This window comes from Xyrauchen texanus, chromosome 34 (assembly GCF_025860055.1).
Source record: "Xyrauchen texanus isolate HMW12.3.18 chromosome 34, RBS_HiC_50CHRs, whole genome shotgun sequence".
NCBI lineage: Eukaryota > Metazoa > Chordata > Actinopteri > Cypriniformes > Catostomidae > Xyrauchen > Xyrauchen texanus.
The window spans coordinates 19,136,444-19,153,388 of NC_068309.1; the positions used below are offsets into that span (position 1 = coordinate 19,136,444).

Here is a 16,945-nt window from a genome sequence, read left to right on the forward strand (position 1 = left end):
GGAGAGTCGAACCACTCTATAAAGTCTTCTCCGTCACATCCCAAAGACCTTCAATCGGGTTAAGATCAGGACTCTGTGGTGGCCAATTAATGTGTGAAAATGATTCCTCATGCTCCCTGAACTACTCTATCACAATCTGAGCTCGATGAATCTTGGCATTGTTGTCCTGGGAATATGCAGTGGTGTCAGGGAAGAAAAAAAATCCATTGATGGGATAACCTGGTCTTTCAGTACATTCAGGTAGTCAGCTGACTTTATTTTATTGCCGCATAACATTGCTAAGCCTTGACCTGACCAATTGAAACAATGCCTGATCATAACACTGCCTCCAGAGGCTTGTACGGTGAGCACTATTCTTAACGGGTGAATCGCTTCATGCAGTTCCCTTCTTAACCTAACTTGCCCATTGCTTTGAAATAGGGTAAATCTGGACTCATCAGACCACATTACCTTTTTCCATTGCTCCACAGTCCAATCTCTATGCTCCCTAGCAAATTGAATTTGTTTTTTCCAATTAGCCTTACTAACAAGTGGCTTTCTTGTGGCCACACAGCTGTTTAGTCCCAATCCTGTAAATTCTCAACACATTGTTTATGTGAAAATTCTCTTACTTTCTCTATTAAACATACCCATGAGTTCTGCTGTGTTTTTTTTTTACGATGGGACTTTTCTAAGCATTTAGTGATCTCCGATCATGATCATTCAAGATTTTTTCCAACCTTATTTCTTCCTTAAGCTTAACCACTGTCCTTCCAGGTTCTAATAATATGTTGGAGAATGGAGAGCAATCTCCTTAGTTGTATTCTTTGCTTGATGCAGGCCAATAATTTGCATCTTCTGTAACACAGTAAAACATTTTCCTACAACCACGGGATACGTCTTCTGACAGTTTAAGAAATGAGAAGCAACACACAACATCATTTAGGCTTAAAAGAATTGTTGCCAGCTGAAATATATTAATCACTGCAATAATGATCTGATCATAGGCTCTTAAGATTCTGCTTATTTAAATCCAAACAGTGTCTTTTTTTTTTTTTTTTTTGGCCAGGAAGTGTATGACTTTCTTTCTTCAGCAGAACACAGTTGAAGAAAAAGAGAAAAATATCTAAGCTCAGTAGTTCCTTATAATGGATGTGGATGGTAACACAATAAGCACAGACATTTAGCATTAACGTCATCCACAGGAATCCAGTGGATAGATGAATGTCTTATAAAGTGTTATGATCACTTTTGTTGTGAAAAAGATCAATATTTAAGTACTTTTTAACTATAAATCATCACGTCTGGTAAGCAGCAGTATGCACGTTAACGAGAAGGCTGAGGTCACGAGGTCTTTCCAGCGATGGCATGGCAACATTCCATTTGTTGCAGCAGATGCTGTCTACTTCTTTTGGAATTGTCTACATGTGCACCAACATGTCTCCTGAGCTCTCTGTCTCTCTGAGGCTTGTTGGTCCAGCCTCCTCCATCTCCCTGAGCTCCTGGTCAGAGTACTCAGGTTCAAATTTGGCTTGTATCCCCTCTTCGAAAATCTAAATCTTCTGACATTTTTTTTTAAATTTGCTTCAATTTGTTTACGCCGTTCGGTCTGTACTGCATTCCTCCCACTCAGTTTTAAACAGCGCTGCTCTTCCGGGTGTGTTGCGAATGCGCCACTTTTCATGTGAAGATGCCAACGCCAAAACGTCATATATGAGACAGCGTGACCTCAGTGTTCAAAGACACCCACATGAAAAGCAAATTTAGCCCTCATAAAGCCAAATGAATGTAATACGGTTGCTTCATCGCCTGATGGAAACACGTACAGACGTGGCTGACATGAGAGTATTACAATAAAGATTGTTAACCCACTATTGTATTGCATTATAAGAAATGAATTTAACCACTGGAGTGACATTAATGCTGATTGTCAGTGCTTTTTGGAGCATCAAAAATCATGTTACAATCCACATCCATTATTAGGACCTATTGAGCTCAGATATTTTTCTATTTTTCTTCAAATGCGTTCTGCTGAAGAGAGGAAGTCATATACATCTGTGATGGCATGAGGGTGAGTAAATGATGAGAGAATTTTCATTTTGGGGTGATCTATCCCTTTAAGGAAGTAAACTGCTATTGATGATGCAAAATGTACATCTTTGCATGCTCCATGTCAAATTATTTTAGTATTAATCTTTTCTCAGAGCTGCTTGTCTTGAATTAATTGCCTTGCAAAGAGCAGCTTGCATTCTCAGGGTCTTTTGCAATGCATCCAAAGCAGACAAACGCAAGTGCTATCATGTGCGTGTAAGGTTTAGATAGTAAATCCAAAAGGACAAATATTTAAATTAAACAGTGAACCGAGTTGTACTATGTATATAATGTATATTACAGCTACTGCATGTTATTCAATTGTTAGCGCCTGACACACGCAAGTTTGACTTCGTAATCTTCAAAAGAACAAATCTAATGAAAATTCTCAGATTAATGACACTTTTATTTCATTTACAAGAAAATTAATTGACTGTGCACATCTGACTCGCATAATGTGCCCCATGTTAATCAGAGAGCACAGCCTCTTCCATGACATGTTTAAATACATTTATTAGTCATGCCGGCTGACACCAATTAACTTATCAAACAAACATGAGTTGCTCCTCCAGTCCCATGCCTAAGCCATTGGCCATAATACGCATACGGATAACCAATCACTTCCATTAGTTACAGGACATTTACGGTGGAAAAGCTCTCATAATTAAAAAAAAAAAAAAAGCAATATCATATCAACATTCACATGCAGCATTAAATGCAGCAGAATGAATCAAATGACACAGATTTTTCAGATTTAATATTGGACAATGTTGATTTGTGCTTAGTGGAGCATACTATGTCTAATGTCTAACAATGTTGTTATTGCATGCATATGAACAAAGAAGGCAGCACACACAATTAATGAAATATGACATGCTGTTGTAATATGACATGATCATAGAATAATTAAACACAAGCTGCTCAGTTTGTTTATTATTTGTATTTTCCTTTAAGCGGCATACATTTGTCAATAATACTACTGTAAAATGTGTGCATTAGCATGCACCTTTCATCAGTGCATTGACAGAGCTACAGCATGCGAAGACAGCTAAGAAAAAAGATGTTTCAGAAATTTGCTGTGGCACTTCATTTATAAAGTGCCTGTTCAATGGTCAGTGAGAAATTTGACTGCAGAGGGGAATGGAGTGTATACAGCTCAGAAATTCAATCAATTCACAGACTTGATTTAAAGGTGCACTGGCTTAGTCACGATTTGAGGGATTGAGTGCTTTAAGTAACAACCAGGGTCTCGACCATAAATTCCATCCTGCTTGTGCTTCACATTCTGAGGGCTGTTAGTATGCAGGGCTGTCAACCGAGTCCCCTCCCATTGCATAGTAATTTACAGTAAGCCGCATATGCAGCATCTCTTCGGTTTTATGTGTTCTAAGGAGGGTCGCTCACATATTAAACTGCAGTCAGAACCGATGTTTCTTTGAATGTTAGCCTTGAATGATTCCACTGAATCACTACTTCCTATTCTGTTGTTAAATTTAGCAGAAAACAGAAAGTGAGGGGAAGACGGAGAACATTTCTTTGAGAGAGTGGCTTATGTGTTAGCGCTGAAATGCAATAACACGCCTTTGTGCATCTTATCTCACCTAATAGAGAACGCAGGAAACCCCATTCTGCCCATCTATTTCTCTTAAAAGTGCAGACAGACAGTGAGCAAAAGCAAAATAAAATCAGAACTTGAACTCTAGGCCTTCGCAGAGAAGAAATTAACCACTCGGCTCAGGACAGGGGATAGGTCAGGATGGTCGAACAGACTAGTACAACAACTAGTTACAGATGAATCAGTTTTATAAATAATTACAACTTTTAGCAGTGGTGCTTACATAGCGAGCTGTGCTTTAGCTTTTGGGCAGTTTGCAAGGTAAAATCTTGTCGGGAAAGTCGCACCATAAAATTCATCCCCTATGCGCTGCTTCAGTCATATACATTCTCTCTTTGGCAGTTGTGATGCATGTTTTGAGTGGCCCTCCACAACCATTATACAGGACTTCCTTAAGGCAGATTATATAACAGACATTCAGGCAACCCACGAACTAGTCGATTTAGAAAATGTTGTTTTCCGCACCCCTACTCAGGACTTTTTCACTGTTTGCACTGACTGTTAGATGTTATACAAAAAAAGAGCCTAGCAGTTTCCTGCACTTTCATATGAGTCACTCATTTCATGCAAACAAAAAACTAGAGGAGCACTTGAGAGATGACAAGATGGATGACAATGTGTCCAAACACGGAGCAGGTTAAATGCAGAACTTTTTATATGCCCCAGCTTGGACTGACGCAGTACATGTTGAAGAATAGTTACCCCTGAGGTTGTTTGAAGCAGTAAAAGTCACGACAATGAGCATGCTAGACATGGCAAGATTGAATGCAAATTTAATTTGGTAAAAGTCACATAGTAGAAACTGCATTCTGACATCATTACAGGCTGAAGTGAAGAAACTGCTAATTATTCAAACACTCCTGATGCAGTAATGTCTTTGTTTTGGCACGAAAAATGCACATTTAATGAAGTGTGGTGCTTTTTATCTACACCCTTGAGGATTACAAAAAACATGAAGTGATGTGTGGGCAATCTCATAACTGTGGCCTTTCATCTCAACAGATCAGATAAACAGACTTTCCTACCTCAAACCATATGCAACAAAATCATTCTTAATCAGCTGTGCAGACATTGATGAACTTTCTCACTGACAAATGAGCAAAGCAAGTAAAATAAACAAATAAAAGGAGTAAAATCTACATTTTAAAGCCAGGTAAAGGCTTTAAAGTCAACATAAAATAAAAATGGACACTTTTTCTGGTCTTATTATGAATGTGAATGATTCATTGTACACGTTTCTTCTAACTTTTTTAATCTTAATCAAAATGTAACAAAATGCTCTTCCTATGAAATTACTTTTCTATTCTGCTGATGTCATTAAAGATTTTTTCAGTCACTAAAGATTTCTTTTTATTTATTTTTTATGTCCAAATCAAAGGGATTCATTTAATTGTCTGTAGTCTGAAAAGAAAAGAAAAAAATTAAATAAAGAAAAAAAAACCTCCAATTCAAACCACTTCCATACGTGATTTGACATCAGATTAATATCAGATTTTTTTGGAATGTGTCTCAGTCTGAACCGTCAGGGGTGCATTTCCTGTACAACTACAACAGGTTAGTGCAATAGTTGGGTTTCCCTTTACATCAGACTTTGGGATCCTCCGGCGCACTTGATGAGATATGCGCACTTCAAAAACCTATAAGAAAGCCACTTATGTGTTAACATGGACACAAAGCAAGCCTTGTTCTCCAAAAAAAAAAAAGCTGTGTGTGTTAAAGCACTTACTCTTAACAGCCTTTAATGCCTTAAACAGCTGTATTCAAGTTTACGTGACGTTTTCTGCAAAACCCCAGAATAAGCAGTTTACTTAAATGCATGTAAACATGGTCAAAGTCTTGACAGAATTAAAGATATATATGGAATGATAGATATAGAAGCCACGGCGAAGTCAAATAATGTCCACACAGCAAACTAATAAGGAACAATGTTTGCTATGTATGTTTCTAACCAAAGGTTTGAGCAGCAGTTCAAACCACTCAACTTTGCTGTTTGCGAATGGTCATTGGAACTACGGTTTCGGGAAACACCAAATCGCTGAACTATGTTGGTAACGGTGAAACTTACAAACCAATACATTTTCAAACAATAATATGAAGCCCCGCCCTATATTTGATTCCACTTAATATCCTAACTCAAATATGTCACATTACAGAAGTTGAATGGGAATTGGACAGGGTTTCACGTTGACTTTCAAGTAATTATAACTCTGGTATGTGGCATATTCTGAGTTTATCTAGTTAGAGTTTTGTGTATTTATGTTAACAATAGCCTTGGGACAACTTGTGCTCTCTAAAGCTATAGTTGGTTATATGTGAGTTAGTGTCTCCTTCAGTGTCGCTACATTCCCCTGTCTGAGTACTTGGGAGAACACTGAGTGTTGGCTCATACTCTAAAGAAGCACCAGGCATGTTAGAACCCTTGAAACCCCTGCTCTAACAACTCCTCTTTATTTTCCCTTGAGAAAAGTTTGCCTTAATGGTATCTGGAAAGGAAAAAGTTATTCTCAGTTATTCTACCTAGGATGGAAGACCTGATTTTCACTATTTCTATTTACTGAAGCTATTAGAGAAAATAATTGGTGATATGCTACACATAAAGAATCGAAATGACACTGCAGTCATTTCAGACTGAGGAGGCCAATTCATCAAATATGTTGTGTCTTTGAGTGTCTATAGGTTTTTGAGGGTAGAAAAGAGCCAACACTTGATGTTCTGCAGTGAAAAGGGTCATCTCTAGGATTAGTGAACAACCTGGTTGCTTGTTTAGTAGCCCTACCTTGTGTTTCTCAGGTCGAGTCCATGAAGCCTGGGAAGACAAAGACACATAAAGCAAAACACGACATAAAAGGGCAACAAGCCTTAAAAACAGCAGCAGCCACACAGTTATAGACAGACATCACACATGCAGATGATACTTAGTGCATTCAGCTGCAACGTTTTGCATATAACATATAATAGAATGAAACTGGAAGAAAAATTCTACCTTTTATAGTAACATTAGAAAATGACTAAATCAGACTTTATGCCATTTTTAAAGGTGAAATGTAATTTTTTTTACGTTAAAATTCTTTGTACCATCTCAAAGACACATAAAGGATCAAAATATCCTCCTCATCATCAGGTGTGACAAATCATTTTATGACTTGAACAACAATCAAATTTGATGGAAGAAGGACACATTTAGCTGCAGGCTAGACACCAGATGACTAGGAGGCTCAGACATTCAGGTGCAATGCTCCAGGTGACACATGCATGATCTTTTGAAAGGTCAGTCCCGCATCACAGGCTTACAAGCCATCAAAATTCCACACTAAAGATGGCAGTTCATCAATAATTAACAACAACAAAAAAATACAAAAAGATTATGGAGATAATTATGCACACTTTAAACCTGAAGTATGTAATTTCCATCACCAAACAGAACCACAGTGGTTTCAGGAAAATTAGCCTACCAATAGCTTACATAAAAATTGCTTCAGCATATTAAGCTGTTTTAAAATGGTCATTTAAAAATTACAACACTTTAGCATTAACATATAAATAAAATGTGGTTGACACCAAAGCTCAATATGTCAAACAGCACATCAATCTGCAAAGATCTACTTGCCTGTGATGTTATCTGTGATCACCACATTCATTTAGTCAATTTCCCATACATCACAGAAACTGGCTTTACAACCAAACCAGAGCCATTCTTCCAAGTGACAACATAGATCCCTGTATTCTTTCAACGGGACATTGATGAGTTGGCTTCTGTGTAGGTTTTTATACTTTCGACTCATTTGCTAAAGCTAAAATCAATCAATGACGCACCATCTGGAATCGCTGAGAATTTGCAAGGCTCACAATAGAGGCTGTTGAAGACACGACTCGCACCACTGATAAATCAAACAGACATGAACAGAAGACAACCGAATCGTTTAACTTATGACAGAGTGACAATGGTACAATAATAGGTTTTTTTTCATTTTCATTCAAAGGCAGCATTCTATTATTTTGACTTCTAATCAAACAATTTGTTTAAAAATTGGATCTGTGCAGACAAGTGGGAATTTAGGATGAATTATGAAATCTGACACTGATCAAGCAGAATAAAGACCTTTGCTATTGTGGAAACGACTTGTGCAATGGGGTGAGAAAGCCATGTGGTTCATTAGAATAAAAAGAAAGCTTTTTTTTAATCGTTTAAGTCTTTGTAAAAAAGCGATCAAATCACAGTTTGTTTTGTTTTTAAGAGCCAATTAGAGACAGGTTTACCTGGAATAGTTTATAACACAGACAAAGTGCTATTTCACAGACAAAAATCTAAGTAGAACATACAATTCTGCTTTATTTAAAATTAAAAATTTTGAATATCTTTTAAAGTTTTGATGCCACTAACCTGACAAACTTTGACAAATTCAGTCATTCATTCTTCCTCAAAACCCCTTATTATAGCAGGCCAGTACCTTGTAAACACATCCTTTATTATTCCGTACGTGCACTCAGACTTCCTGAATCGGTTTAAAGCCAGCCAATCAGATAGGAGCTTGCTGGATCGCAAAAAAGTGCTTGCCCCTTTTCTGTGCAATGTTCATTAGACAGTTAGTGAATAGATTGTGGTTGTGCCACCTGATGCTAAGACTAAAGTAAGCACTCAACTCTAGAATATGATTATATCACAATAATTCCTATCACACTGTCTGAGTGTGCAGTTCATAAACAAGTTCAACAGAATTTATAGGGCACGCTTGTATTGTAGTGGTCTGACATCCTCTTGTTCCTCTATTGATTTAATTACTCTGTCACTGACAGCTTGTCAAGGGGTTATGATGGATTAAAGACTTGTGCTTTGGCACCTGCTTCTGCTTTTATGGCAGGTCGACCATCTTGCTCTTAAAACACAGTCCTGTTCACAGACTCCCTTGCTGACCTTTAAAACAAAACCCTTGTCTTTTCACACTCTGCATGCAGATAAACAACCATGGGGGTGACCTCAACCTGTAAAGAGCATCAAGATTATCGAGCCATTGTTAAATCTCAAAAATGAACGTTCAGGGTCACGCAAGAGAAAATAACGAATCTTAATAGGCTTTTTCTAGGTATTCTTGCAAGATCCTTGCAGAGTGTGTTAATGGTTCTAATACCCCAGACACAATGTAGTCTACAAAAAGACCAGATGAAATGTATAGATGAATAAGGTTTTCTGTCCTGTGACTTTTTTCCTATTGAAACAGGAAATTGAGGCAGGGCATATCGAAGGGCTCATCCCTCTAGACATTGTCATTATTGAGAGCATTTGGTTTGACAAAAATCTGTGTACTGCAAGATGAGTCATCGGTATTTTTTCCAAAAAGAGAATGGTGTGAGTTTTGGGCAGGACTATTTGTTTGAACCACCAACGTGAGACAAGGGGAGTTCTCTAGAAGCGGTTTAATAACAGTGATTATTTTTACGATTCCATTTGGTGATGCTAGTGGTGCAAAAATGACATTTCAGCTGTAAAGCATTAGGAGCAGCATAGCATGAATTGAAATGACCACAGATAAGGAGGGATGCCATTAAGAGACTATCATTAGAGAAGGGCAGTGTAGCAACCCTGAAATGCTTGATTATGCGATTCAACCAATAGATATGTCAAGGACAGTTCAGTAGGCCTATGAGAGAGCTGTTCATCTGCACTTAATATTAAGTCCCCTGACTCAGTACATGAGCATTAGATTTTCAGTACTTTACACTAAGGCCTGTTTCAAACAGTACGCACAAGCAGTGCATGAGCAACAACATAACTACAGTACAACAGCAGGCTCACATTGTGCTTTCACACTGACATTACTTCTACTTCATAACCAAAATGCTGTTCTATACAAAACAAAAAAAAAACATTAGTTAATGCATTAGGTATCATGAACTAACAACGATTTTTAACAGCATTTATTAATCTTGATAAATTTAAATTGATCAAAATACTATTCTTTCTTGTTTGTTCATGTTAATTCAGACTGCATTAACTATGTTAATGTACATTATGAAGCAAATGCACATTAACCAAGATTAATAACGGCTGTATAAGTATATTCATTAGCTAATTAACTATTAACTATTTGTTAACTAATGTTAACAAAAACAATCTTATTGTAAAGAGTTTCTAATCTACTTTCTAATTTATTTACATAAGGTTTGGAACCACATTTACATCCAAATGGTAATTCATCTACCACAGACATAAACTTTATCTATGAACTGCTTAATTTAAACGTTGCAAATACATATACATTTATGGAGCATTTTCACTATATTTTCCAGTGAATTAAAAAAAACAAAACGTAATGACGAAACTTGCACCTATGAATGTGATGCTTAGGCGGGCAGTGTGAATACTGTAAACTGTTAATAAGTATGCTGAAATAACTAAGCGCTGCTTACGCATGTAATGTGAAACAGGCCTTATAATGCGTAACTATGGCTTTAACTAAAGCTTTCCTTCTGGGTATGTGTGAATGATCAAAATGCTGTCCCTGATGTCAGAACATTCTGTCTCTGTCAACTCATATGCAATAAGCATGGCTATATCTTTCAGCCTAACAGGCAGAACAGAGAGCAGAAAGAGAGCGGATCTCTTTCATAATGCGGTTTCTAAGAGAGTTCACAGGAGACGATTCCAGCCAGGCTTAGATATTGCTCACTTGGTTTATGTGTCATATTTGGTAGGGAGTAAAGAGCATATAGAAGAGATTTAAAGGAACTGAAGACATGCTCCTGACTTATCAGATGCATATTAATATGCCAGATCACCAACTTAACACCATGGTTTTATTACAGGCAGTTTGTATTTACATGCCCTCATTTTCTTTTTAATATAAACCATGGAAATGAGTGTAAATTGGTGGTGCTGATATTAACATTATGGTCATGAACCGTATGACCAGAAATAACTGCTCATTAAATATACAGTACTGTGATTATGCAGAACATACAACTGATTTGTGAGGTTACTCCTGGGAAAGTGATATATGTAACTGCAGTAGGGTATTAGATATGTGTAGTAGGTGTTATTGGTCATTACTGGAGAGTTTTATATGTTTGCTATATTGGCATTTAATGTCCTGTGACACTTGCACCACTGAATGGAATTTAAAAAATAAACAATGTTTCCAAAACAGATTTAGGAATATGCCCTGCATCTGCTGTTGTTTAAACAGTCAGATAGTCCCGCCCCAAACTCAAGGCATTGTTTGAGTAACGGTGTTGGGGCGGGTCTCAGCAGGTTGCTCAAAACAAACACAGGAATTTTTGTAGTTCCACACAGACAGTTTTTAAATTGTGAGAAAATGCATCTATCTATAGCCTAGTTTCCATCCACTTTTCTCGCTATTTTGTAATCAACAAAGTGAAAATGCGTAAAAAAAAAAAATGTGCGAAATATGCCATCTTCTGCCAATTTCCATTAAAATGGCCTTTTATCGATAAAACGGTGTGCGTGATGACATCATGCCGTTTCCATCGTCATGTGTTTATCGCTAATTCGCCTCTCAGATGTCCCTAATTTTTTCCTCCGAAGTTTTGGTAAAGTTTTTAATAATTTTTTTTCGTTTGGTAATTTATTTAAATGAATACAGGGAATTTTGCCAACATTTTTTCAAAAGTAAGCAAAACAATAATTTTATAAAATTGAGCTATATGTAAGTGTTCCAAAAAAGCACACTGAAGCTTTTCTCTTAGTATTGCATATTTCTTTTCCATTTAAAACATCTTTGTGCATTGAAATTATATGTTTTTAGCATTGTGGGATAATTCTATGACTTTGTCTATTATTTTGAATGGTGTGGAAAAGCTAATTTTATAAAAAAATGATTACCATGATTAAATTAATCACAAAGAGTGGTCATTTATTTGTTCTCCATGCACTTGTCAATGTGCATGATAAGAGATATTTGTGTTGGCACTCCTGGAAGTGTCCTGATGCCGACGTGTTTGCAGCATCGGACCTGTGCAGGTATGGTGTTAAAATCAATCCATAATCACGTACAATAAATTGGCTTTCAAGAATGTGTACCTTGTTGTCAAGATTAACACAGGCTAAAGATTGGGGCAAATTCTGTCATGTGAATGTAGTTTCCTTTACAAAAGGCTTCACTACGATGTTGCGCTGCTAAGCGCTACGGGGAACAGCTTTCGCTGTGAGCCGAGCTGAATAATGTGTGGAACACATCAATGAACATTGACCGGAATTTATAGCCTCGGCTGATGTAATCATTAGATGCACCTGAGGCCAGGCTATAAATGGTTACGTCACCAGGTGTCGTCAGAAACTCTTTTTTCAGAGCGATTCTGTTTCTGTGTGTTTCACACACCCTGTCAAAACTTTCTTTCCTCTGTTAGGAGTTAGAATCAGTTAGACAGTGTGCAGTGAACTTTGTTCTTTGTTCTCTTTTCTCTTCTGTTTAGAAAATATTATATATATATATTTCTAAAAAAAGAGAGAATGACTGAAAGCCGCAAACGGTGCGTGTTCCCCTCTTCTCGCTCTATAGCTGAAGACGACACACATCAGTTTTTGCTGTTTGTTTGGGAGCACGCTGCTCTCGCGTTGCAGCAGGGTGGGTGCGAGCACTGCGATTTGCTTTAACAGGCAGAGTGCGTCGTGCTCCGGGAGTCAGCACTCTCGAAAAGAAGATCGTTCGTGGGGCTCTTGCATGGTTTTGGCTGAGGAGCAAGAGACGGGTTGATCCCTTTCTCTCACTCTCTCCCCAAACCCAGCTGTTTCTTCACATGATCTCGACGCTTCTCGGATCATGAGGTGGATCGCTATTCTCTTCCCACCTCCGAGCTTTCCGTCAATATAAATATATATATATATATATATTTTCTTCCCGTGTTCACATACCCTCGACGTCGTGGGTGCTGAGGCACGGCGGTATTCAGTGATGCCGCCGGTCGAAGAGACACTTGCGGGCTATCTCTCGCCGGGCTCGGCATCGTCACTTAAGAAGCCCTCTCTCCCCTCAAAGCCTTGTAGGACAACCTCCACTTTAGTGGGAAGGGCTTATCAAGCAGCAGGTCAGGCTGGTGCTGCTCTGCACACTATGCTGCTCTGCACACTATGCTGTTCCTCCCAGTTGGGTGTTTTCACTGTTCCTGCATTTTATTCAGGACTCGAAACACTCGACAACCCCTCAACAGGAAGTGTTAAAATATAATACCCATCTCAGAGATCCTGGCAGCGTGGGAACTTCTGCCGGATATATTATTTTCTGTGGGTCTTATAAGGGCGTCAGGATTTAATTCGCTCGCCGCTTTTCCGTGTTTCAACGGCATGTTCTCACTACCGTGAACCGGATTTCTTTTTATGAAAAAAAAAATATATAACTCAATCTCCTGGTTAAAGGGGCCATGGTATGTGTTCCCCTTCCAGAGAGAGAGTTAGGTTATTACACTAAATACTTCCCGTTTCCCATGGAGGGTGAGGGGTGGCGTCTGGCTTAGATCTTAAAGCTTGAACTACCCGTGGGTGTTCAAGTGCAAGATGATGCCTGTCAAGACGGTCGTGTCTCAAGCCCTACAACTCGTTTGGCTGGTCACCATCGATCTTATGACGCACTTCTATACTTCATTTAGAAGTTCTGCCACAACATGGAAAGTTCCTGAGGTTAACTTCCGGGGGCGAAGTCTTCCAGGGTCAGGTTCTTTCATTCAGCCTAGCCCTTTTTACCCGCACATTCACAATGCATGATGTAGCGCTGGCTCCTTGCGACTCTGGGGCATCTGCATTCTGAATTATGTAGACGACTGGCTGATCCTAGCGCAGTTCCAGGAACTGGCAGTTCAGCACAGGGACATCGTCTTAGCTCATCTGTTTCTCTGGGGTTGAGGCTCAACGCCAAGTAAAGCGTCCTCACTCCCACTCAGAACACTGTCTATCGGGGCATCGTATGGAGTTCAATCTCAATGCGGGCACAACTGTCTCCCGCTAGGATTGAGCCCATTTAGATCACCCTGAGCAAAGTCAGGCTAGGTCAAGGTTGCACTGTTATCAGTATCAATGATTTCCAGGTCTCAGGGCGAATGCGTCCACAGTGATCCCTCTGGACCTTCTGCTCATGAGACCGTTTTTGTTGTGGCCAAAAGCCAGGGGATTTCTTCCAAGGGCCAAAACCCCTAGGCTAAATAGGGTTACACGCCTCAGGCTTCGTTCCCTTTCTATGTGGTTCAGAACCCGGTTTTCTGCCTTGGGTCCCACTCTAGGTGCGTCCTGTTGTCGCAGGCTGCTAACGACAGATGCCTCCCTGATGGGTGGGGTAGCGGCCTTAAGTGGTCGTCCAGCTTAAGGGGATAGGAGGGTCGTCAGCTCGGTTGTCACAGTCTCTGTCTCGGGTTGATGGCTGTATTTCTGGCCCTGAAATACCTCCTCCTGAGGCTGCCATGTCTTGGTGCGGGTGGACAATGCAGCGGTAGCCTCTTACATAAATCATCAAGGAGACCCACGTTCTTGTCAGCTGTATTTCTGACACGTTGGGTTCTCCTTAGGGCCCAGGGCAAGCTCCTGTCACTCAGGTCAGTTATATCCCTGGATGCCCGTATATGGGAGCAGAATTACGGTCCATACCAACGGGGGAGTTAAGAACTCCACGCTAAGGTAGTAGTTGCCCAGAGTTCGCCAGCAAGGGTTTTTGCCTCTTACTGATAGCACCGCGCTGGCCGAACAGGGCTTGGTTCTCGGAGCTAATCTCTTCCCTCGACGGCTCGTCTTTGGCGATGCCGAACAGGAAGGATCTTCTGTCTCAGGCACAGGGCAATATTTCATCCCTGCCCCAAATTGTGGAATCTTTCATGTTTGGCCCCTAAGGGTACCAACTGAGGGACACAGGGCTCTCTCCTGAGGTTATCGAGACCTTTTAAATGCCAGGCTTTTTCCACTTGGAACAAGTTTGGGTGAGATCTTAGGGCAGAAGAGGACCTCTTCGCCTCTATGAATAGCGCAATGTCTCCTCTACTTCTCCCTGAAATCACCCAGCCCCCTTGGGTCTGGACGTTAAAACACATACATGACCCAGAATGCGTCTGTATGCGTTTCTTTCCCCGGTTTCTCTGCTCCCGGGAGTCTTGGCAATGTTCACCAGCAAGGGTCTTGCCTCCTATTAATGGCGCTGCGCTGGCTAAACAGGATATGGTTCTCGGAGTTAATATCTCTCCTCGACGGCTCGCCTTGGGTGATTCCGAACAGGTAGGACCTTCTTTCTCAGGCTCAGGGGGCATATTCATCCCCGGCCCGAATTGTGAAACCTTTCATGCTTGGCCCCTGTAGGGTACCAACTGAGGTTCACATGGCTTTCTCCTTAAGTTATTGAGACCATTGCAAGCGCTAGGGCTCCCTCCCTTGGAACTGATCTGGGTAGATTTTACAGGGCAGAAGAGGACCTCTTCGCCTCTGTTGATAGCGCAATGTCTCCTCTACTTGTCCCCGAGTCACCCAGTCCCCCCTCGGGTGTGGTGATCGTGGTGGCGCATACATGGCACAAATGCGCCTGCATGCGTTTCCTTCTGATAAGTTCAAATTACAGAACCAGCTAACTGCCAGTTTGCTTCAGTTCTGGATTTTCTGTGGAAAGAACTGTCAGCGGGCACTTGCCTCGCCACTGCCAGGTTCTATGTGGCTTCCACTTCGGTTTGCCACGCCTTGGTGGGCGGGGTGCCCTCTAAGAGGCATCCTTGCTAGGACCTCTTCATAGGGTAAGACCCCCCTTTTTAAAACCTCTAGAGTCAGCGTTTGGTAGACTTCTGACTCTCAAGATGGTTTTTCATATGGCAATTACGTCTCTAAGGAGACTTGGGTACCTACAGGCTCTGTCTCTTTTGCCGGCCTGTTTTGAGTTGCCCCAGGTAGGACCAAGAGCATTCTTTGCACCCTCACCCTGACTACCTGCCCAAGGTGCCTTTCTCGACCCTTGGCCAGTCATTCTCTAAGCCTTCTGCTCCCTGCCGTTTGTAATGCCGGAGCAGCTAAAGACTACTCAGACTTTGTCCAGTCTGTGCCCTTCAGAATTATGTCCACCGCATTTGCTAGTGGCGTAAAGTCAGGGCAGCAGTTCTTCACTTTGAAGCCGTGACCGGGTTGTCACTTTGGGTGAGGGACCTTACTGCCCGGGCCTACGAGGCGCGCGTTCAACCTTCGCCAGTAGGTTTTAGGGCGCATTCTTCCAGAGGGCTCTCCTCATCTAAAGCCTTGGCTAGAGGTCTCCCTCTGCAGCAAGTTTGTGGTGCGGCAGGTTGGTCCTCTCTGCGCACATTCATTAAACTTTTATAGTTTGGATGTTCTTGCCACTCTTGGCTCTTACGCCCTTGAGTTGACACCGAACAAGTTTGTGGTGTGGCAGGTTGGCACTCTCCGCACACACTAATCACATTTTATGGTTTAGATGCTTTGCTACTCTGGACTCTTATGTCCTTGAGTCGACATCTCAGCCAATGCCTAAACAAGTTTGTGATGCGGCAGGCTGGTCTTCTCCGCTCACATTCATCAGTTTTTATGACAAGTTTGTGTTGCGATAGGGTTCTCTTCGCACACATTCATCGAACTTTATGGTTTAGATGCTTTGCTACTCTGGACTCTTATGCCCTTGAGTCGACATCTCGGCTCATGCCTGAACAAGTTTGTGATGCGGCAGGCTGGTCTTCTCCGCTCACATTCATCAGTTTTTATGACAAGTTTGTGTTGCGATAGGGTTCTCTTCGCACACATTCATCGAACTTTATGGGTTAGATGCTTTGCTACTCTGGGCTCTTATGCCCTTGAGTCGACATCTCAGCTCATGCCTGAACAAGTTTGTGATGCGGCAGGCTGGTCCTCTCCGCTCACATTCATCAGTTTTTATGACAAGTTTGTGTTGCGATAGGGTTCTCTTCGCACACATTCATCAAACTTTGTGGGTTAGATGCTTTGATATTCTGGGCACTTATGCCCTTGAGTCGACATCTCAGCTCATGCCTGAACAAGTTTGTGATGCGGCAGACTGGTCCTCTCCGCTCACATTCATCAGTTTTTATGACAAGTTTGTGTTGCGATAGGGTTCTCTTCGCACACATTCATCGAACTTTGTGGGTTAGATGCTTTGCTACTCTGGGCTCTTATGCCCTTGAGTCGACATCTCAAGCTCATGTCTGAGACCTCTCGCGTTTTTGTGAGTACACTGCACAACCGTAGGGGTCCGGACAGCCCCAAGTGCGTCCCAGGACTGCTCTTCAAAAAGAAGTATCTGACGACACCTGGTGACGTATCCATTT

General features: G+C 40.9%; 1 protein-coding gene across 6 annotated transcripts in view; it reads right to left on the reverse strand.

Moving 5' to 3' along the window:
• Positions 1-16,945, reverse strand: part of LOC127627447 (neural cell adhesion molecule 1-like) — a 311,535-nt gene that overhangs the window by 65,754 nt on the left and 228,836 nt on the right. For 3 of the 6 annotated variants that reach the window (XM_052103823.1, XM_052103825.1, XM_052103827.1), the window contains exon 9: positions 6,462-6,491. The exons of the other annotated variants lie outside the window; for them this stretch is intronic. In XM_052103823.1, coding sequence (XP_051959783.1) covers positions 6,462-6,491 — 30 coding nt within the window. The remainder of the gene's footprint in view (positions 1-6,461; positions 6,492-16,945) is intronic. 6 annotated transcript variants of the gene reach the window in all.